At 27.6% G+C, this 24,124-nt stretch overlaps 4 protein-coding genes across 6 annotated transcripts; 3 read left to right on the top strand and 1 right to left on the bottom strand.

Annotated features, from left to right (window-relative positions):
* Positions 1-3,643: 3,643 nt before the first annotated feature.
* On the top strand, positions 3,644-7,540 carry LOC130675309 (putative uncharacterized transmembrane protein DDB_G0292500). Of its 2 annotated transcripts, none has more exons than XM_057480885.1 (5): positions 3,644-3,948; positions 5,982-6,273; positions 6,514-6,797; positions 6,922-7,197; positions 7,276-7,540. In XM_057480885.1, exons 2-5 carry the CDS (start codon positions 6,118-6,120, stop codon positions 7,538-7,540), a joined length of 981 nt encoding a protein of 326 aa, XP_057336868.1. In that variant the 5' UTR covers positions 3,644-3,948; positions 5,982-6,117. The 2 variants fall into 2 exon arrangements, with proteins under 2 accessions (XP_057336868.1, XP_057336869.1); XM_057480886.1 differs by lacking the exon at positions 3,644-3,948 and adding an exon at positions 5,047-5,639.
* Positions 7,541-7,622: 82 nt separating this feature from the next.
* LOC130675303 (kinesin-related protein 10-like) lies at positions 7,623-12,891 on the bottom strand. 2 transcript variants are annotated; one of them, XM_057480873.1, is made up of 6 exons: positions 12,600-12,891; positions 11,618-12,319; positions 11,145-11,266; positions 10,764-11,054; positions 8,476-8,831; positions 7,623-8,382 (listed from the first exon to the last, which is right to left on the bottom strand). In XM_057480873.1, exons 1-6 carry the CDS (start codon positions 12,687-12,689, stop codon positions 8,030-8,032), a joined length of 1,914 nt encoding a protein of 637 aa, XP_057336856.1. In that variant the 5' UTR covers positions 12,690-12,891; the 3' UTR covers positions 7,623-8,029. The 2 variants fall into 2 exon arrangements, with proteins under 2 accessions (XP_057336856.1, XP_057336857.1); XM_057480874.1 differs by having other exon boundaries at positions 8,485-8,831; positions 12,600-12,889.
* Positions 12,892-13,159: 268 nt separating this feature from the next.
* On the top strand, positions 13,160-15,468 carry LOC130675301 (kinetochore protein NDC80 homolog). Its single transcript, XM_057480872.1, has 2 exons — positions 13,160-13,545; positions 13,610-15,468. Exons 1-2 carry the CDS (start codon positions 13,317-13,319, stop codon positions 15,313-15,315), a joined length of 1,935 nt encoding a protein of 644 aa, XP_057336855.1. The 5' UTR covers positions 13,160-13,316; the 3' UTR covers positions 15,316-15,468.
* Positions 15,469-15,558: 90 nt separating this feature from the next.
* LOC130675310 (transmembrane protein 223) lies at positions 15,559-23,758 on the top strand. Its single transcript, XM_057480887.1, has 5 exons — positions 15,559-15,817; positions 16,518-16,837; positions 16,897-17,039; positions 23,234-23,483; positions 23,597-23,758. The coding sequence occupies exons 1-4, from the start codon at positions 15,699-15,701 to the stop codon at positions 23,384-23,386; spliced, it is 735 nt and encodes a 244-aa protein (XP_057336870.1). The 5' UTR covers positions 15,559-15,698; the 3' UTR covers positions 23,387-23,483; positions 23,597-23,758.
* Positions 23,759-24,124: the final 366 nt, after the last annotated feature.

Raw genomic sequence — 24,124 nt, 5'->3', positions numbered from 1 at the left:
CAATCTTTTAGGAAATTTTGTCTTCTACAAAATTGCTCATTACACTTATATTGCTAAAGTACACTGTTCATGAGATACATGCATTTTAACATTTTACAATAAAAAAGATTAGTGCTATATTAAGTTAACAATTTTTAACTTCTCGCTAAGAAATACATGGTTTCAAAAAATTCGGGAAGTTATTGTTTTCACCCCGATTTTCGAAAATCGAATTTTCATCAAATGTCGACGTTTTGAGGTCCTAGAAAGCTATCCTGACTATTTTCAGAATGATGTCCGAGTGTGTGTGTGTGTGAACGCTCTATAACTTTTTAACTAATGAACCGATCTGGATGGTTAAGGTGACAATCAAAAGAGCTTGTTGGCCATCAACTTTCCTGAAAATTTCAGGTCATTTGATCGAGTAGACTCGAAAATATTTGCGAATTATGAAAAAAAAATATTTTTTTTTTAGTTTTCTTTTTATTTCTCAGAAACGGCTCGAACAATCGACTTCAAAATCTAATCACCTCTAGAACATAATAAAACGCGTCGATCGCCGCCTCAACCATCGCAATCGGTCAATGCGTTCGAGAGATATCGTTGAAGAAAGAAATAGTGAAAAACGGGTTTTTCCGAATATCTTCGAAACGGCTGAAACGATCGATTTCGTAATTTGATCAGCTCTAGAATTCAAGAAAACGCGCCGATTGCCACCTCAAACGTCAAAATCGGTTTATTAGTTCAAAAGATATCGGCGCTGAAAAGTTAAAAAAATAACATAAAATGTTATTTTTTTCGGATAAATCAAAATATAATGTACTAAAATGTGTCTGAAATCATACCAGCTCTTCCTTTTTAAAGTCTCTGTCAATCATCATATAATGTCATCTAACTTGTTCTTTAGTTTAAATCATATTATCAGCAAAAAATTATAAAAACCCAGTTTTTAATATTTTTCTCGGATATTTCTCATATTATTGCTCTGACCTAAGTCAAAACTCATTCAAATCTTGATGTTGATCACTGACATTTATTTCTGCCTCAATACATTTATTTCATAGAACATAATCGGGAATGGAAATTTAAAAACCGCTTCTTCATTAATGATTTTCGATTCTTAACTTCTCAAAATTTAGCAAACACGTAAATTGTTAGAGCTTGAAAAGCTTATAAAAAGTAATCGCAGGTAGTAGCTCGGAGAGCTCGAAAATATATTTACAGTAATGTTTTCAAGCTCCTTGAGCCCAGATTTTTTTTTACTGTTAAATGTTAAAATGCATGTATCTCATGAATAGTGCACTTTAGCAATATAAGGACAAAATTTCCTAAAAGATTAGCCCGATGCATATATTTCGTAAGATGAGCCGTTTTTTCATTATTAACTCATAGTAACTCACTAATAACTTCACATTATTTGATACTCGAGAGAAAGTACTTAAAATTAAAATTAAGAGCTGAAATTTTCAAGAAATTTTTTTCTCAACATAAAAAACAAAATTTGCTTGTCAGCTAAAAAAAAATAATGTTCGTTTCAAACGAAGCAATAACCTAATAAATATGTTTAACAAAAAAAATTATTTTAGTCAAATCTTTTATCAAAAAGTTAAAAAATATCATTATTTTGGTAAAATCATTTTTTTTTCGTAATTTTAAATTTATGACCAATAATTTCTATATTTTTTTTCTGACATAAATTTCAATAGTCATCAAAGAAAAGTAATTGAAATTATTTTACATTTTTTTGAGAGATGGTAATTCAAAATAAAATTTTTAAATTAATTAAATCATTCACATTAAAAAAATAAAATCATATATACATAGTTTTTTATTATTTTTAATTTATAGTTGTTTTAAATAAGCTGTAATTAAGTCATAAACACGTGCAAGGAAACGTTTAAATATTTTTACATTGAAAATCATGACATTATTTCAGTCACGTATAATATTTTATCTTCACTTTTACAAAAAAAAAAAAAACTTACGTATTGCCTGAAACTTTATTTATTTGAAAAATTATCAAGTTTGTCACCAGCTGAAGAAAATACATCCAAGTGAAACTTAAGTACCAAAAAGTTTCACTCTCAAAGACCGTCATTACTGCAAATAATATATTTTCTCTTTGAAAAGAAGATTCATTTAATATAAGCGGCATCTGCGTGTAGTCAAGACTAACCAATTCCAGAGACATGTAAAAGATATTCATTGAATATCAATGAGTTCCACCCAAAAAATATATATAATCTTTTAATTTATTGGAACTCATCAACATTCAAGATACATAAAAAAGTACAACTCTATTGAACACATGAACTACTACAACATGATGTAAAAAAACGATAATTATCCTATAGAATCATAATTCATTTTTATAAATAAATTATTAAAGTTGATATCAATTTCAGTAATTAATCAAATTAAAATTATCATGACAAAAATTTTATTAGAAACTTACCCATTTACAAAAAATTTTTGAAGAAGCCTTGACTATTCTTCAAAGAAAGAAACATTTAACTATAAATTAACTTTTGTAAACTTTTTTTGACTCAATTAAAAATTATAAATTTCATTATTTTTTTTCGGTGCAAAATACGGCCAGACAAAGCTGATTTTGAACTATATTGGGCCATATTTTAATAGTATTAAATCAATCATTGATTTTTCATTTGGAATTCCAAAAGTTTAAAAAAAGTTAACCGTTTCTTCACGTTTGAAGTTTAGAATAGTCAACATTTTTTTTTCACAGCTAACTAATTTTTTTTATATTATTTCTTTATTTATTTGGCTATGAAGTCTAAGCTTCTTGCAGCAATCCATATAAAATACAATATAATATAATAGCATAATACAAGATAATATATAATTACCATTCAATTTCATTCATTACAATATCATCAGATTAGCTAGTAATACTTAAAAAATGTTCAAAACACAACACACGGAACTCTTAAAATGTTAATTTATTTGTACAATTGTCTGGTAGATTGTTTCATACCCTTATTGCACAGACAATAAACGATTTATCATATTTAGCACTACGACAATTTGATAATGCTGATACATCTTGTCGATATATTATATGTCAAGATATTATTTGTATCTTATATTGTTATTTTTACATAACTTTTAATTTTCAAGTCATGAATTCTACAAAATTAAAAATCACATTGTATTTTATTCTATTTTACTTAAATAATTATTTCTTTTATTGTCCATAAGTCAATTAATTTTAAAAGTGATAGTTATTTGAAAAACCATAATTTTTTTTTTAAATATGCAAAATCTTAAAAAAATTTAATTTTAAAAGTTTTTTTTTACCTTTGAAATCATAATCTTCAATATAAAAATTGTTATTATAAAAATACTAAGTACAGAAATAATAAAATTATTTATTGTTAAAATACTAGAAAATAGTAATAGTATAAAAATGAAGTACTAACAAGAATATAGAGATCGTAGCGCGAATTAACTCCCCCACTTAAAAGAGTTCTTGTATCTTATAGAAGGTTTGGCCGCGGTACAGGTTGTAGCAAGGAGGTAAAGCCGTAAGGTGGAAGAAGCATAAATATAGTAGTGTCTCATGGGCACCTTTCCCCGCAATGAGAATGCTTTAATGCTACACTAGTTGCTGCTCGCTACTCGCTAGTATGCCAGTATATTCCGCGACGTCTACACTCACTCGCCTCATTTATTATTACTATTATTATTATTATTATTATTATTATATTTATGTTTAACAAACAAACGTGTCTGTCTGCCTGTGTCTATGTAAATATTTAAACAAACATAATAATAATTTATTTAATATTCTGGGTTCATATTGAACTCTCACGAATTTTGTTTTTTATCAACGTCTGGACCATGATCATCATCAACATCATGACTATCCATTTTATACAACTGGATCGCCGACGTCATTGACTTAAATCACACTTATATTCAACTGAAACACAAAATATATTTAACACTGTGAGTGTTTATTTTTTATTATGTGCTAACTCTATTATTTATTCATTAATTTATAATATATATATATATATATATATATATATATATATATATATATATATATATATATATATATGCATATATTACGTGTTGTAATGAATTTAAAGTTACCAAATATTTATAAATATATATTCTCTCAGCGTGTCACTTTGATTTAATGATATTCAGTCTATTGTTTTGTTTTCTTCGCGCGCTAATACATAAATCATTTAGTACCACCCGACTTGTTCTTATCCTTTTTCTTCTTCTTTTTCTTCTTACTTCTTCTTTGTTATCACTATTTTTTTCTTCTTATTTTTATTCTTCGACTTTGACTTCTACTTCTTTGGTACCAAATGATTAACATCGACATTACGACGTAAATTTAATTTCATATTTATATAATCAATAATTCATAACTTATATTAAAGAAGACTAGGAACCTGCAAAAAAAAAGTAATAATGAAATCGAAATCGCAATAAAGCCAGTCAATGATTATATATGTATAATAATAATTAATTTAATTACATGCTTATATAACGAAAAAAAAAAAAAAAAAAAGAAATCCACACGGTAATCGGGAAACGAAAAAGAGAAATTTTAATTCTTTATAATTTAAGCGATAAAATATTTATATATATATATATATAATTTATGAGTATGATATGATAAATCAGATTGTGTAAATATAGAATAATAATTGAAAAAAAAATGTAATGATAAAATGGTAATTAGAAAGGTAAATGATATTGGTGACAGACATTACTTGATACGGCGCAAGCAGTCATAATACTATTTTTGGAGCATTACGTAGTTTATGTATATAAAATAAAATAAAAAAAATAGACGTCTGGTTAGAACACACACAAGATGAAGAAGAAATAAATGTATATAAAAAATAAAGTAAGCTCGGTAGGTAGCAATGTGATTTCCGGTTCTGAAGCGCGCACTAGTCCAAGCATCGAGCTCTCCGATTCGCAATACAACCAGAGTAGAGATGCCGACCGCACATCGACTTGGCATTCCGAATCCTATTTATTTTCACGTCCTTGACCCGAAATAAAAACGCGTTCACTCTATAAAAAAAAAGATAAAAAATTAAATACTGAATGAAAAAAAAAACAACAATAATCTACATTATTATTATATATTTTAATAGTCAGCCGATGTTATATAGAGATAAAAATATACGTATACATACAGATTCATCGATTATATTAGCAATGTAAATGGTAATGAGTAATAACTTATGAGTTATGGGAAATTATGCTGTCAGTAATGATTTTAAATAAAGAATAATAATAAAAATATTTAGACTTATGTCATAATAGCAAGTGTGTTTGTACATCGTTTTTTTTTTTTTATAGTTAGTCAATTACATACTTAACGTGTGGCTTGTTCCGGCGACGAGCTGTGAACGCATTTTAACTTTCGAGGATGACTCAACCTGAGTATACCAAGTAGAGAGAAAGTATCTCGATAAATATATACGAGTTAAGACAAGTAAAGAGCAAGTAGTAGTTGTTACTGTTGTTGTTGTTGTTGTTGGTTTGATTGCAAGACGAGTTTGTGTTTTGTGGGCTGATATGGTGAGCTGGTGCTGGTGCTGGTTCGGTTATGGTGCGCGGTCTTTTATCCCGGCACCTGGAGAACGCACCGCAAAATTACCGGGGTAAATAAAAAAATATTAAATCATTATGAGAAGAACAACCGTAACAATAAACAGTAATAGTTTCAAAAAATGAACAATAAAATTATATATTTATTCATGTATGTATGTAAGGGTAGATAATAATAATGGGTTGTAAAATTTAAAATGAGGAACAGCGATGCAATTTGTGTTCAAGTTTATTTGGTCTGATTGGGAATTGACCGGGATCGAGAACAAGGCTCTTCGCAGGCGTGTCTCCCTTGACCTTGCGCCCACACTTGTCCCCTTGCCTATCTTCAATAAACAAAAGATTGTACTTGTTACTTAATATTCTTGTTTATTAACATTTATTTATGTCCACAGGTTTTATCAAGTGTAGCAACGGTGACGCTGACGGTGATCGATCTGCCGTGAAAGCGATTCATAAGTTGTAATATTATCTCGGCGAAAATTAACAATAATAAAATAATATTAAAAGCTTTGACGAGCTTTTGTAACAATGCGTCACGGTAATAGCAATAACAGCAACGGGTACCTGGTGCACAATGGCGGTGATGCGCAACGTAGTTACTCAACTGATGGTGAGGAGAGTCATCGTGCTACCTCCGTGCGAACTTCATCAGAATATCCTATCGCCCACAAGCCCAGCTCTGTGGTAATAATTCTTATTATATCTATATATATTTTTTTTTCTTTCTCTTTTTTTTCTCACCTTTATTTCTATCTCACGCGTCACACACCAGTAAGATAAACCTCGCCTTTCTCGGTCAACAACTGGTTTTCGTCCATAAAATAACGTCGTTTCACTAAAAATACTTCCTGCATTTATCATTACCATTGTTATTGTAATTGTAATCATTATTATTATTATTATTTTAATAATATATTATTACAGATTAAAATCGTGGTACCTTCACAACAAAAAAGTCGCAGGTCGACAAATGAAAGAGACAACGATAAACGGGTACATATATCACGAAATGGACGTACTGGTTCTGATTTATCGAGAGACTCACCGCCAAATAATAATCATAATAATAGCAATAATAATAATAATAATAATAGTAGTAGTAGCAATAATAATAATAATAATCGACATAATCAGTCAAACAATGGTTCAGAAACAAATATACCAATTTTTATTACCAACAGTAATTATCGTACGACATCAGATATTAGGTAAATATATATGAGTAATATTTTATTGAGATATAAATATGTAGATATTATTATTTTTATGGTAATAATTATAAGGGATTTATAGAGATGATATCAATGAACACATATTATTGTTGATTTATAGCCGCGGATCACGTCACAGTCCGGTGCCCAGTTCAAGAATAGATGACAGGGCGCCCAGTCATTACAGCTGTGGATCTGGGAGATCTGGTGGATCAACCGTAAAGACTAAAACCTCCCGGCATGGTGGTATTATTATTGAAACAATGTCCACTCCCAATCCTTTTTGTCCCAACACTAAGGGAATGTGTTGTCTCATGTTGCTCATAAACCTCGGTCTTATCCTTGTCACACTCGGCTTCGTCATAGTTATTCAAATATTCCAGCCAGTTATTGTCTGGTAAATAACAATAATATTTTATCTTTATGTTTTATCGTTACTGTGAAAAAAAAAATTTATTTATATATTTTTCTTCAGGGTCTTAGGCATAGTCTTCCTCATATTTGGATTCTTAACACTCATAGGAAGTTTGATATACTGCGTACATGTATTTAGAAATGCCAAACATCCTGGTGATATAAACCCTGAAGATTTTTATTGGACACGCTACTGGCAAGGCCATGTTGGCTCAGCACCAGAGATTCACTACAAGGCTGAAGAAAAATATCCAGATGACGGTGGTAGCGATCGTTATAGCAAATACTCGGCTAATTATTCAGATCGCCGCAGTCATCGATATTAAATTTAAATAAATTTTTTATTATTTATTAAACACTTTATTATGAAGACGTGAAACTCTTCTAAACAAACAGCAGAAACAGTAATTTTTTTTTATTTTATTTTATTTTATTTAAATTAAACAAACCAAATCTGACATTAGACTTTCTGATGTCTAGTGTCTAACTTTTTTTTTTTAATTCTACAAACACAAGTCGAAATATTTTTGTTCATGGCTTTGTAAAACTAATAGACTGGTCCAATGTGCCGTAACAAAATAATTTTTATTTTTTAACAAATATCAAATTGTTTCATAAACATTTTTTATTTTTAGTACCTCATTAATTTTTTTTTTTTTAATAATGATTGATACTCGATAGTTTTTATTTACAAATTGTTACCAACATTTTTAAAAATGCTAATAAATTAAAAACTACGAATAAAAAAATAATGAAATAAATTTGTTAACATAGTAATAAAAAAATTATTAAATTTTTATTTTTTGGAAATTTCATTAAGCAGAGGTCGACTCTGATATACTCATCGTAGGCAATGTACTGTCACTCCAATCGGGATTCGGAAAATTACGTGGCGGACTTGGTACGTTAACCGGAATTCGTATTTTCTGTCTCATATTTTCATACATCATTTTAATTTCTTTCTCCATATCTTTGTCTATAAAATTAACTGAATATATATTACTATCATGATAACCATTATCATTATTTGATTGTAATTTACTATCACCACGTAATTTTGATTTATTTTTACTTATTACTTTATTTAACTTTGAATTTATTTTTTTTCGTTTATCTTGTGATTCATTATTATTTTTACTTGTATCAACTTCATCAATACTTTTTAAATCTAAAAAATAGTAATTATTATTATTAATATAAATTAATTAAAGACAATAATTAATATTTATAAAATTAAATTAAACATAAAAAAAAAAATTACCGTGATTACTTTTTGATGATGAATGCAAAGATTCCTCGCCAGCAAGACTAATAAATTCTAAATGAGTTTTTTCTTGAAATTTATCATTGTTAGTATCGTTATTTGTATTGGATAGTGGTATTTGTTGATGAGTTGCAGGTGCATTTGAATCACGTGGATTGATCGTGGAGTCTGATAAATCAGATCTATTTCGCCATACTTGTGCTTCAGGTGATTTGTGTAACGTTGGCGATGGAGTTGAACAAACAGTTTTACCGGCAATCATTGTGGAATGATGATCCGGAAATATCACTCCGTTATCTGTTGGGAATTCTCTCAGGCCCACTAACTGATCGGCAATGTTATTTTGCAACTCTCTGCAACAATTTAAATTCAATTAGTTTATTATTTATTCACTTTATTTATAAATTCACCTCCTGTATTATTATGCAGACAAACTTTCAAGTAATAATATTAAATTGGTTATCTCTGTTTCAGAATACTTTTTTCTATAACATAAAATTTTAAATAATAAATTTTTTACATTAAAATCAACATACAAAGTCAACTTTTATTTTTAATGTTATATTATATTTTTTTATATTATATATATTAGGGTGGTCGTTACAAATTAAATTTTCTCGGACGCCCTATAAAAAGCTTCTTTTTAATGAAAAAATACGTGGGGAAATTGGTTTTTTCTTTTTAAGTAAAAAGAACACGTGCCTTAGGACGATCAAAGTTCATTTTTCGATACAATCGCGGTTTTTTTTTAAATATCTCATGAAATATGCAGATTAAAGGAAAAAATCATAGGAACAATTTTGTAGGAAATTAAATTCTTGACAAAAAAGGTCGCATTCATATTTTTATAAAATGTGTATTTACGAAGAAATTTTAAGAAAACTTTTTTAGATCTTATCAATTGAGTATTTAAAGGATTACGAATGTTAAAAATAATGTTTTTTCTTAAATATAGACAACTTCGTAACTCGTAACATATCAATCATTAATGCTTGTTATAGTTGCTATATACTTAGAAAAATGTTATTTTCAACATTTGTAATCCTTAAAACGCTCAATTCATAAGATCTAAAAAACATTTTTTTAAAATATCTTCATAAATACACATTTTATAAAAAAACTGAAAATGACCTTTTTTGTCAAGAATTTAATTTTCTGCAAAATTGTTCCTATGAGTTTTTCCTTTAATCTGCATATTTCATGAGATATTAAAAAAAAAACGCGATTGTGTCGAAAAATGAACTTTGATCGTCCTGAGGCACATGCTCTTTTTACTTAAAAAGAAAAAACCAAATTCCCCACGTGTTTATTCACTAAAAAGAAGCTTTTTATGGGGCGCTTGAGAAAATTTAATTTTTAACGACCACCCTAATATATATGTTGTAACTCCAAATTCAAACAGCCTTTACTAAATACACACATCATGTATCATAACATTAAGATTGAAGATCTGTGTCCATCACTACGTTATCATTATAATTATCAACCTCAAAAATTATATTTGTCTTGTATTCACTTAATTTTTTTTATTTAACCCGTCAGCATTTCCATTATGAGCATTTTGCTCATAGGACACTATTCAAATTATAGGATGTTGCTATAATGCAAGCGAGACATTAAAAAACACGGGAGTGCTGAAGAAATCAACAATCATGATAAACATATAGGAATTATACCATAAGCTCATCGGTTTTTGTTATAATTTGTTAACCGTGATTGAAATTACCAGTCTTATGCTTGAGACGTGGGGCTGTTTGGGTCTGATACGGGATGTCACATCGAACAAGAGTATAATATATAGTATATCTACGTTACGCCAAGGAATGTGTGGGGTCTGACGAAAGCCAGTGGCTAGTAAGTTTATACAGACCTATAACCACATCTTGAGCGGTCTCAAAAGTGGGCTTGTCCGGACCGGCGTGTTAATTTAAATAGAAATTAAAAATAAAAAGAAACTAGTTTGTAGATTAATAGTAATGTTGAATCATGAGGTGAAGCAAGACAATTTCAGACGATGATGCAGTTGACTGACATATGAAGTTTGAAATAACGTTTTATCCCGTGCCATGCACTACATTTTTCTTGATTACTTGCGTTGAAATTTAAAGTTTAAATGTCTGGAGTCTGAAATTGTCAGTAATTAATTTAGCGGATAGAAATCAGAAGTTTTATGCCCTTGAAAAATCTTACCGATTTAAAATTAGCTTTTTGTCTGATTAAGTAGGCATGGGAACATGTAATTCTAACGCAAGTGATAGAAAAAAAAAAATTAATAGTATACTTACTTGATAGCATTACGAAGTTTAATAAATTCAGCGTCTTTATAAGAAGACATTATTGTCAATTTTTCTTTTTCTAATTTTAAGTAATGCGTCAATTCCATTTCATCTTTCAATTCTTTTTTTAATACACCAATTTGTCTATTCTCTTCTCGTAATTCATTTATAAGTTTTCTGTTTGCCAAATCATTTTTTAATGCTTCATTTAAATCAGTACGTAATCGTTTTATTTCACATTCTAATTCACTTTCTTGCTGTTTTGTTTGTTTCAATAGTCCTGATAATTCTTGGATACGTCTATATCAATAAAAAAAAAAAAACGAATAATTCAATAAATGAATAATAAATAATACAAGTAGTAAATATATGTATATAAATAAATTTTACTGTTGAAGTATTGTATTCTCTTTACGAACAGATTTGTATCCCTCTTCCATTGTCTTACAAGTTGATTCTAATTTCGCTATATTAGCTTCTAATTTAGCTTTAGCAGCAATTGTTTCTAAGTCCTGTAAGAGAAATAAAGTCATAATAGTATATTGTGTGACAAGGAATGAAACAAAACGATTTCAGACCAGGGTAAAGTTGGCTGGTATCACCCGCAGTCTGAAATCGTTTCATCCTGAGTTACACACTAAATTTTTCATGATTACCTGCATTGGAATTTAAAGTTTCAGTGTCAGCAGCCAGTCAGAAACAAGTTAATTTAAGAACAATAGTGTGATCAACTATTCGTAAGCGTAAATTGTCATTTGAAATTTATAAGAGATACTGAAATTTTAAGTTTCGATGCTGGTTTCATGAAAATAAATTTTATAATTAAGTAAATATAAAAAAATAAAATAAATGAAATATTTTACCATGTGAGATGGTTGCCCTGATTCAACAGGAATTCGTAAAAGAGCATCTTCCATTTCAGTTAAAATTTCACCAGCTCTACCACCACCAATAATAATTTCTAATTCTTTCATTAAAAATGCTAAAGTTCTAACAGGATTTAATTTACGAAAATTATCATTTGTTCCGTCATAAATACCACCACATTGTACACCACGATCAACTACAAATACCGACTCAGTGTTACTATTTGTTGATGTAACCGATGGCATTCCTCCACTGTAAGAATATCTATTATCATGATTCAATTTTTTTGGTGTAATTTGTTTTGACGAAATGTTATCTATTAAATCATTATTATTATTATTATTGTTATTGTGTCTCGATGAATTTCTTTGGCTAGTTAATTTTTTAGTATCTCTTTCATAAATATTTTCAGATGACCGTTGTCTTTGGATAGTTTTTGATTCCTGCTGGGATTTAGCTAAACACGGACGATAATTTTGCTTGAGCGTTGATAAATTTTGCTCGCGTAAAATTCTACTCCAGTGATGATTTTCAAATCCACAAGATTGTTTTTTATCACCAGATAATTTTTCATTGCTTACTGTTACCTTGTCAACATTTGATGAACTTTTTTTCCCTCTTTTTTTAACAGTAACTTCAACAGTAGTCGTCTCATTATCAAGAACTACGACACCACTAGAGCTTGATTTAGGTAAATTCTAAAACAAAAAATATTTATAATAATAGTAAATTAATTAAAACTACTTGACAATTTAAACTTATGATAGTAAAGTTAGCGGACATCTGACAATTTTTAAAACTTTTTAAATCATAAATTGAAATGTTTATAAAATAAAAATAAAAAAAATGCATTCTTAGACAAACCAAAATTTAGTATATGCATTTTTCAAAATTTTATTATTTGAATTATTTAATTTTTTCATATGTAATTAAAAAATTGTCGTATGTCTGCTACATTTACACTCATTTTAAACTTACAGGTGTATTTTTAGCTTTGATAACCTCATTTGCACAACATCTTGCATTTTTAACTGATGATTTACTTGAATCACTAGTTCTACGATTCATTTTATTTAAAAAAAAATTACATGAACAATAAGTTTATTATTAATATATTAACTACTGAATAATATTATGGTTTATTTAAAATCTTTGTTTAAATTTTTATTTCGTTAAAACCCGGCGCGGCAAATGTAAATATTTGTGAGCTAAATTTAGATCAATCTAAAGGCGCTTTTTCATGTTGACTTTGACCATTGACACTCGATATTTAAGAAACGTACATCCATTTCATTTTATATGATAAATTTTCATCAGCTGATTAATTAACATTCAAAATTCACAGAAAATTTATAATTTTTTTTTAAATTTTAAATATTAATTACTCCAAAATGATTTATTTCATTATTTATTGAATTAATTAATTCAATAGTAAATAAATAAATTTGTTTGAAAGCGCCGCCTTACGTTTTGTACCCATTATTAATTTTGAAAACTACCATTAAGTTTTACTCTCATTCATAACAAACTTTTGGTTTACCGTTGAAGGTTTGAATCAGTTTGAATGTTTTCAATATGAAGTGTCGTTGTCAACATAAACAATTATCGCAAACAATTATTATTGTTGTTAAATAATTAGATTAAAAATAAAAATAAATATTTTTAAAGTAAACAGTCTTTGAAGAATAAATAAAAATGAGAAAAACTTCAACAGGACGTAAATCGTCTTTGAATCCTATCAGAGTATCAATGATGGATCGAGATGACAAAATTCGTTCAGAACCCAGAGTATCAAATATTGGAAAACCAAAAGTACTCTCAAGTAATGACGTTAATTCGCAAATACCAAGACCTAGGATCAGAAGTGCTTCGTCTGATCGTGGTAGCATCAGACGTTCTAATTTAAAACCTCCAAGTATTCTAGGTTAGTATAATTAAATTAAATATTTATTTGAATTTATTTATTTATTTAATTAAATAATTAATAGGTAAAGCATCTCTTGGATCTCATAATCAATTGACGACTCCAATAACACCGCGAGTAAGTTCCAACAAACCCTATCTAGATTTACCGTCAGGTCCTAGAGGAAGATCGCCATCAGCTGAACGTGCTAGTGGATTAAACAGCAATAATTCATCAAAGAAAGACACTAGGCCTTTGAATGATAAGAATTTTCAAGGACAAATGCTCAATAGAATAGATACTTTTTTCAGCAATGCTCATCAGTCATCAATTCTTAATTCTAATGGCAGTTTAAGACCAGTTTCTTTAAAAATTTTCGTATCAGCATCAGACTTTTTATTAAAATTTCTTCACGTTAAACAGGAATTAAATTCAAATAATTACATGGAAGAATTACCGAAGATTGCTAAAAAAATTCATTATCCGGGTACGATGGCTAAATCTTGGTTAAAAACAGCAAATACAATGCACTCTTGGCCCCATGTACTTGGTTGGTTGTCTTGGCTCGTTGAAATTTGTGAAGCCAAAGATGTGGCTTTTGAAAAATTTCAATTACACAGTTTACCGTTTGTTGATGCTGAGGAAAGTGAAATAATAAATCGCAATAAATTTACAAAGCTATTGGAACTTTATATTGCTTGGAATGACGGACAAGTTGATGAAGAAGAAAAATTAATTAAAAAATATGCACAAGGTATTGCTGATGATTTGGGTTGTAATGAAGATAATAAACAACGTGCTGAAGAAGAAGCTGAGGAGGCACAGAAAAAATCTGATGAGTTTGATAAACAGTACGAACAGGTTTTGAGAAAGTTTGAAGAATCTAAAGAAAAAGTTAAATTGTTAGAAGAGGATGAACTTAAACAAACAGCTTATGAAAATGCTCAGATTGAATTTTCTAAAAATGAAGAACTTAAAATTGAAAAATTACAAAGTGATGTTGAACGTTTAGACAAAGATAAAGATAAATTATTAAAGAAACTTGATGACCTTAATCATTGTATTAAATCTCAGTTGATGACTGTTGAAGAGCATGACGAAATATTAAGAAAATGTTCTGAGTTACAGAAATATTTGCATACATTCAATGAACATTTAGAAGAATTGCAGAAAGAAGTTTGGACACTTGATATGAAACATTCGAGTATGCTCGACAAATTAAATTCAGCTGTTTTGGCTTACAATAAAGATATTGTTGTTAATCTATCAGAAAAGGCTGATCAGTTTACTTTACCACGTACTTCGCTTATTGATTTTAAAGTCATAGATGAATTTAAACCAAAGGGTGAAGCTATAAAACATTTAAATGAAAGTATGACGAAACAAATGAATGAATATAAATCAATGATTAACTCACACAATAATCAGTTAGAGTCTTTGCAAGAGAAAAAGAAAATAATGGAGCAAGAAAAAGATGAAAGACTGTCAAAGAATGATGAAAGAAAAATTTTGATTAAAAATATTAAATTACGTGCTAAAATGGATGAAGCTAAACTGCGTGATTTAAATAAAAAATTTGAAGATGAAATAAAAGTAATTAAAGAATCGATTCCAGATGTTGAGGTTGAATCCAATGAACTACAAGAAGCTCAAGAAAAATATGAAGCTGTTGAAAGACGCCGATTATTTATAGAGATGTCTGCTGAAAGAGTCTTTCATAGAATTTATGAAGTGTTTGCTAATGAAAAGAACGATTTCTATAAAATTATTGATAAAATTAGAGGACTTTAAATTTTTTTATTATTGCCGACTTTTGATTTTTAATTTCTTATGTAAACTATTTTATTGCTTTTGTACTGTAAAAAAAAAAAAAAAAAAAAAAAAAAGAATGTAAAATTAAATATCTTAAGCATTGAACGCCATCTAATTTTTTACCGGCTCCATTAAAGCTTACGAATTTATGTATAGTTATTTAAATTGTAACAATTGCATTATTATTTATAAAAGTACTTGTTGATTAATTATTATTATACAATTAATCTTGATAACTAAATAAAATAAATATACGATCAATTAATAATGTTTTGTTAAAGTTTTATAAATTTTTTTAAGAGGTTAGCTTCAATAATAGTTAACCTTTAATATTACATAAATAAAAATAAATAATTAAAAAAATGTCGCTAAGTTTATTAAAAATATTTTCAAAATCAAAAACAAAATTTATTTCGTACAGCAATCATGTAATACGTAATGTTAAATATTTTCAAACATTACAATCACCATGTAGACTAAGGTATTGGAATTTCAATGAACAAACTTTATTGTTTAATTATAATATTTTATGATACTGAAATTAGCCGACGTCTAATAATTTTTTGATTTTTTTAAAAGCGATGAATTAAAAAAAAAATTATTTCAGGAAATTGCATCTGTAGTTTTTTTAATTTTCTACGTGTGTATATTTTTAGTTTTTTTTTTTTTTAATGAAATTGTAAAAAAGTAAATCCAAAAATTATTAATTGTCTGTTTACTCCAGGATCACAATATTCTAAATAATGAGTGAGAATGTAGCAGACATCAAATTTAAAATTACAAATAAATGAGTAAATAATTTTAAAAAATATATTTATAAAGAATGCACTTATTAATTTCAAAATTTTTTAAATTCGCGTTTTTTTTTTAAATTTAATTTTATTAATTATTTACTCTATTTATTAATAATTTCAAATTTGTCTGATGTCTGCTAAATTCATACTCATTTTTAATATTTTGAGTGTGAATGTAGCAGACATGGGACAATTTATAAATTTTAAATAAATAAATTCATCAATTAAAATAATGAAATTTAAAAAATTGCGCGTACCGATTTTTTAAATATTTAAATATGCAATTTTTAAATTATAGTTCTACTTACATTTTATTTATTTGTTTTAAAATTTAAAAAATTGTCAATTGTAAGATACATTCACACTCATTAAATATTATTGTTTCAGGAACAATGATTTTCTAAATAAAAATAGAATATTGAAACCTCGAGTGACGATAAATATTTATCAAATAAGAAATAATTTAGATGCTAAATTCGGAGAAGTAAATACAAATGTTGCAAACAATGTGTTGCTTTATAAATATGAAGCACCACGATATTTTATTGGGCTAACAATACTGTCAGTTTTTCAATTCATACTTTTCACTGCTATCACTATTGCATTGATTGATTGGATGCCAAGATTTGAAACAAATGAATCTATTTTTTCTTATTGTAAAAGAAATTTTCTGATTGTTTTTACGTTTTCATTGCCGTTTGTAGCAGGTAATATAAATTATTTAGTTATCACTGCCTGAGAATTAATGATACATAATTTTTTACAGGTCTTGGATCATCAATTATAATTTGGGTATTGACAGTACGTTCAATAAAATATATTATTTTACATAAAGGTGGTAACAAAGTAACACTTTTTACTTATCATCCATGGAAAAAAGATGTTCAAATAACTGTCCCTGTTAATGAGGTATTTTAAATATCAACTTTTTTTTTTCAAACTTCACTTTACGAATTTTTATAATAATTTTACTACTGATTAAATTATACTCCCGATGAAAAATGATTTTATACAATTATATATAAACTATATATAATTATATATAGACTATATATGATTATATATAGACTATATATAATTGGATAGAAAAAATGGCCCGATCCAATTGTATACAATTTGTATAGAAATTGTATAGAATTCTATACAAATTGTATAAAATTCTATATAATTATATATAATTCTATATATTGCAATTATATAGAATTGTATATAATTTTTATAAAATTGTATATAATTATTAGGGTGATTCAAAAAAAAAAACAAATTTTTTTTTTTTCTTCCAAAAGTTTCGTATGGATAAAAAAAGACACCTGTAAAAATTAAAGCTCTTAATATTAATATTAACATTGTCTGCATTGCACTTTTCTATTTCCCGTAAGAATAACATGGAAATAATTTTTTTTACGTCTTCTGATTTTTATAAGTAGCTAACAATGCGTCATAGGAATAATTGGCAGGCATATTTTTGTAGGGAATTGAATGCTCTACAAAAAAAGATTCTTATCATTTTTTGAGAAATCGCTTTGTTCAGAAGTTATTTGAGGTTGAAGTCGAATTCATATTAAATTTTGAGATTTTCTTACTTTTCCGGCGAAACTATCAGACCTATTACAAAATATCATTGGACCTTTTTTATAGACAATTTTATTCCCTAGAAGTTATTTTCAATAAAGTTTTTTCGAATTCCGCATTGTTTTCTAGTTATTTTTATTTTAATGTCAAGCTCTTAAAATCGATCAGAAGACTATTTTTTTTATGAGCATGACGTTAAAATGAAAATAACTAGAAAACAATGCGGAATTCGAAAAAACTTTATTGAAAATAACTTCTAGGGAATAAAATTGTCTACAAAAAAGGTTTAACAATATTTTGTAATAGGTCTGATAATTTCGCCGGAAAAGTAAGAAAATCTCAAAATTTAATGTGAATTCGACTTCAACCTCAAATAACTTTTGAACAAAGCGATTCCTCAAAAATGATAAGAATCTTTTTTGGTAGAGCATTTAATTCCCTACAAAAATATGCCTGCCAATTATTCCTATGACGCATCGTTAGCTACTTATAAAAATCAGAAGACGTAAAAAAATTTTTTCCATGTTTTTCTTATGAGAAATAGAAAAGTGCAATGCGGACAATGTTAATATTAATATTAAGAGCTTTAATTTTTACAGGCGTCTTTTTTTATCCATACGAAACTTTTGAACCTGTTTGGAAGAAAAAAAAAAAAATTTGTTTGTTTTTTGAATCACCCTAATAATTATATAGACTTGTATACATTTTATATAGAATTGTATACAATTTTTATACAGTTGTATACAATTGGATCGGGTCATTTTTTGTATATAATTTTATACAATTGTATAAAATCTTTTTTCATCGGGGCTTTCATAGAATCATTCAGGAATTTTTAAAACTTTATAGTTGATTATATCATAATTCCAATAATCATATTATCTTTATAGTCTTCGCTATTTCATGTTTATTAAAAAATTGTATCATATTGACAGATTTTTTTAAGAGGACTAAGTTATTAAAAGTACCCGATGAAAAAAGATTTTGTCTAATCATATATGATTATATATGTTCATATATATGATCATATATGATTATATATAATCATATATGAAGTTATATATAATCATGCATGATTATATATGGGGTCATATATAATTATATATAATTATATATGACCCCATATATAATTAGATCTGATCATACCTGGCTGTTATAAGCCCATATATAAGTCTATATATGATCAGATCTGATTATATATAAGTCTATATATAATTAGATCTGATCAGATCTGATTATATATGAGTCTATGTATAATTAGATATGATCATACCTGGCTGTTATGGCCCCATATATAATCATACATAAGTCTATATATGATCAGATCTATTTATATATAAGTCTATATATAGTTAGATCTGATCATACCTGGCTGTTATGACCCCATATATAATCATGTACAAGTCTATATATGATCAGGTCTGATCATATATGAGTCTATATATAATTAGATATAATCATACCTGGCTGTTATAACTCCATATATAACCATATATGAGTCTATATATGATCATATCTGATCATCTATAAGTCTATATATAATTAGATATAATCATACCTAGCTGTTATAACCCCATATATGATCATATATAAGTCTGTACATGATTAGATCTGATCAGACATGATTGATACAAACCCATATATAATTAGATATAGGCCTATATATAATTAGATCTGATCAGACGTGACTGATATAAACCTATATGTAGTTATATATGTCTATGTATGATTAAATCTGATCAGATTTCATTGATATGAAACCTATAAATATTTAAATATATATATATATATATATATATATATATAACCTGATTAAAAGAAACGATTCGAAACGATTTGCAATGTTAAATGCTTATAAGAAGGGCGATTTAAAAGTATTCAAAGTATTCAAAAGCATTAAAAAGTATTTAAAATTTTTTTTTTCTAATCGTTTCAATCGTTTCTTTTAAAAGGGGTATATATATATATATATATATATATATATTAAATAATATGACAATTTTTTAATATCAATGTTATTAAATTTTTATTCTGTCAACTATCAATCAAACTTAAATCCCCAATACTTAAAAAATGTTTAAAGGTTTCGGCAGCAATTTAAAAGTATAAAGTATCAATTTGATTATTTGAGTTAAGTAATGCCATAAACGTTTCTTAATTGTAAGTGTATAACAGACTAGAGGATCAGACTACAAACCATCGATAACCAAAGTTAAGCAGCATCGGCGTTGGACATTAATTGGATGGGTGACCTCGTAGTAGAATAATTGTCGATGATTAATAATTTTTTTTTTTTTTTTTTATTTAATTTTAAGCGACATTGATATTGATGAAGACAATAAATCCTAATTAAACTACTTAATTAATAATTTACAGATATTCTAAATGAGATTCTAAAAATGACTATATTCGTTCATGCATGATTATATATAATCATATATGATCATGTATAAACAGATCAAGTTATGTATGATCAGACCTGGCCAATTTTTGGATCTGATCATATATAGACAATTATGCATGATCATATATGATTAGACAAAATCTTTTTTCATCGGGTATGTAAATAAATCGCGACATTTATTTTTATATAGCATTAAAATTAACAAAACGTATACATTTTTCATAAATATAAACTTGAGATATTTGTCATAAAATGACTATCATTTTTTACGTTGATTGTACGACTTCAATTTCGACTCGGGATAATACAACATGAACTCGCTTCCGTATTCGTTTGTTTGTCTATTTGTTACAAATTTTTATAATTACCCAAGTAACTCACAGTCAACTTTAAGATGTCTTAAAGATGTCTTTTGAAAGGATAAGATAAATTTTGTTTTGTCTCAAAGTCACCTTTTTTCGTATAAATAAGACATGCGGATGTTGGTTCTAGGAGACAGCAAATTTGTGTTGTTTTTCCTGTCTTAAAAAGGACATGTCAATTAAAAAATCGTTTAGATGACTTATTTTATTACTATTTGTAATTTACTTCTTAGCGTCACTTGTGTCAAGTCTTTTAAGTAGATATTTTTTCGGTTACATAAATTTCTGATCGTTTTGTCAACATTTTGGTGCCTTATCGATATGTCAAAAACAGCCTAAAAGTTGATATCTTTTAGATGTCACAAAGGCAAGTGTGCTACTTGGGTAATTTTAAACTAACTTCTACACGTAGAGAATTTGTACAATAATTCCATACTGTCTTCATGTTAATATGACATAGTAATTGTTCTATAAATTTTTGAGGTAAAAAAATTCCGTACCTCGAGGTACCGTACATTGAGGTACCGTAAAATTCTCTGAGTGTAGATGAGATATTCTTTAATATAGCTCACCACTGGATGACAGATAAGCAAACAGAATAAAGCGATTTTTTAAATTGGTTTTTAACAGATTATTGAATAGTTAAGTGTATAAATCTCATGTCTCTATCATTATCTTATCAAAGTGTTTAAAATCGATTGCGAAATTTCACACACACAATACTAAAAACAGAAAAAAGTTGTTGAAATAAAAAGAAATTTTTAATATACCACGTTTTTAAAGCAGACTTAAAAGTATAAAATATTTTCTCTAAGCGTCATGAAGATTTAAAACTCCATAAAGATTCCGAACTTCTTACAGATAGTCCCGAAAATTTTTGATTGTAAATTTTTAGTAGCTATGAAAATACTTGTAAGATTTAAAACGGAAAACGTGGGGCGCATGCAATACATAACTGTAAGAAGTGCAGAGAGAAGCTATCACTGAGAAAACCTACACATCAGTTTATGTCATTTGCAGCGCAATAAAATTTTTAGTTTAACTATTAATGTATCAATTATCTGTTGCGTGCGCTCCACTTCTCTCGTTTTAAATCTTACAAGTATTTTCATAGCTATTAAAAATTCACAATTATAAACTTTCAGGCCCATCTGTAGGTTCGGAATCTGTATAGGGTTTTAAATCTTCATGAGGCTCAGCGAAATTATATTATTTATTTATTTAAAGTCTAAACGACAATCGGCAATATACAAAAAATTAACAATATTATAAATTTTAATATACGTATAGGAAAGAAAGAGATTACATTAATCAATATATGTGGTTTAAGTTACATTAATGAAACCGTAACAATCATTGTTGTCTTAAGCAAGCGGTTTCGCCTCAGTGTTAGACCCGTGGGTGCTAATTCAAAGCAACTACTAATATCGGGAGTGTCGGTAATCCCATTAACTACTTTGTAGTAGAAAACTAGATCAGCAACCTTGCGACGATCATAAAGATTATTGATTTTGAAGTGGCTGCAGACATCTTCCATTGAGTTAAGGCGATCAAATGGCCCATATCGATAAGCTAAGGTCTTGAAAAGCTTCTTCTGTATTTTTTCAACACATTTTATCGCAATGTCAGTGTACGGGGACCAAATTACGGTACCGCATTCCAAATAGATAGAGTCTTAGCAACGAGTTAGGATTTGTGAAATCCTTATTAGATCTGGTAATGAAGCCCAATACCTTAAAAGCGTGAAGGATAATTTTGTCAATGTGTTGAGTAAACATTAACTTATTGTCTATTATGACACACAGGTCTCTGATGAACTATACTTCTTGAATTGTGACGCCATCGAGCTTGTAGTTAGTTGGTACTCTGGTATGCGAACACGAATTATAGTTTTTAGTCCGTTTTAAAAATGTGCTATATTAAAAATTGTTAACTTTCCGCTAAGAAAATCGAGGATTTTCGAAAAATTCGGGAAGTTGTTGTTTTCACCCCGATTTTCGAAAGTCGAAATTTCATCAGATGTCGACGTTTTGAGGTCCAAGGAAGCTATTCTGACTATTTTCAGAATGATGTCCGAGTGTCTGTATGTTTGTGTGTATGCATGTAAAGTCTTTATAACTTTTTAACTAATGAACCGATTTGGATGGTTAAGGCGGCAATCAAAAGAGCTTGTTGGCCATCAATCGGGTCATTTGTCTTAGAGATATCGTACGAGAAAGAAACGATAAAAAACAGTTTTATTGCGAATATCTTTGAAACAACTGAACTAAACAATCCCAAAATCTGATCAGCTCTAGAACTCAATGAAATACGTCGATTGCCGCCTCAACCATCAAAATCGGTTCATTCGTTCGCGAGACATCGTGGGAAAAAGAAATGCTAAAAAACGGTTCTTTTCGAAAACAATGGCACACGGAAGTATTTTCGAGCTCGAAGAGCTTGAACATGTACCCACAACAACGTTTTCAAGCTCAAGGAGCTTACAAACAGCGGGAAGTTTTAGGGCTGGCCCGCAGGATCAACCGATAGACAGATTTGTTTTTTATTTCAATAATTATTTTGTAATAATGTATTGAAGACTAGAAAAAAAATTTTAACTGAATATTTATTACTACTATCACTTCTCATAATTAAATTTCTATAAATAGAATTAATGAATTCAAAGATCAATTTCTTTAGACTAATTAAATAAATTTAATGGACACTTGTTAAAAAAAATATCAAGTTTCATTGTGATATTGAATTACCAATTATATTTATTTCAGGTATTTGTGAAAAAACATCGAGAAGAATTAGTCAGATATATGACACTAGCATTGAAAGATAAGTCATTTTACTACCTACTAAATAACGAAGGAATATTCGTTAATCCAGAACTGTATGATTATTCAATAGGTTATTACAAAAAGAAAGAATAAAAGCATTTGTTGAATTTATTAATTTTTATTTATTATCAATATCCAATAATTTAAAAAATTTGTAATAATAATAAGTGTTTTATATAATTAAAACAAGGTAAGGATTTAATTAAAATAAACAATTATTGAGGACAAAAATGCATGTTTATTCAATATACTTTTTTTTTTTTTTTAATAAGCTCGGAAAATAACGATGTTTTTTTTTTTTAGATAAAGCAGCCACACACTTTAATAAAATAATTATAAAGAGTAATTGTAAAAAAATAATTACATTTTTTTGTCAATACATACTTAATAAGTAAAAAAAATAATTGATAATAATAAATTGCGTATTTACGTAATTATCAGAGTCAGTATTTCAATTTTTTAAAAATAAAATAAATAAATAATAATTGATGATGCAAGTGAAAAATTAAAGATATTCATTATATATGTTAAATATAATAATAATAAACAGAAGATAAAAATGAATAATTATGTGGATCTGCTTATCCGCATTAAATTTGATTTTGCTTCATACATATAATTATTTCTTAAATAATAATTAAAATTTTTTTTCAATGCTTTAGTTTATGTACATACAATATTTTATCATTTTTTTTTTAATTATAATTTAATACCTTAAATAAAGATATAACGGTAAAATTTAATTTTTTTTCTTATTATTAAATAATTCGTCTGATCATTAGCTAAGATATTTATTTTTTTTTTTGCATTATAACGATGAAACTATGCAAT

The sequence above is a fragment of the Microplitis mediator genome, chromosome 10, assembly GCF_029852145.1.
Source record: "Microplitis mediator isolate UGA2020A chromosome 10, iyMicMedi2.1, whole genome shotgun sequence".
Taxonomy (NCBI): domain Eukaryota; kingdom Metazoa; phylum Arthropoda; class Insecta; order Hymenoptera; family Braconidae; genus Microplitis; species Microplitis mediator.
The sequence above is the reverse complement of the archived record's forward strand: the minus strand, read 5'-3'. Positions and strand labels throughout refer to the sequence as shown.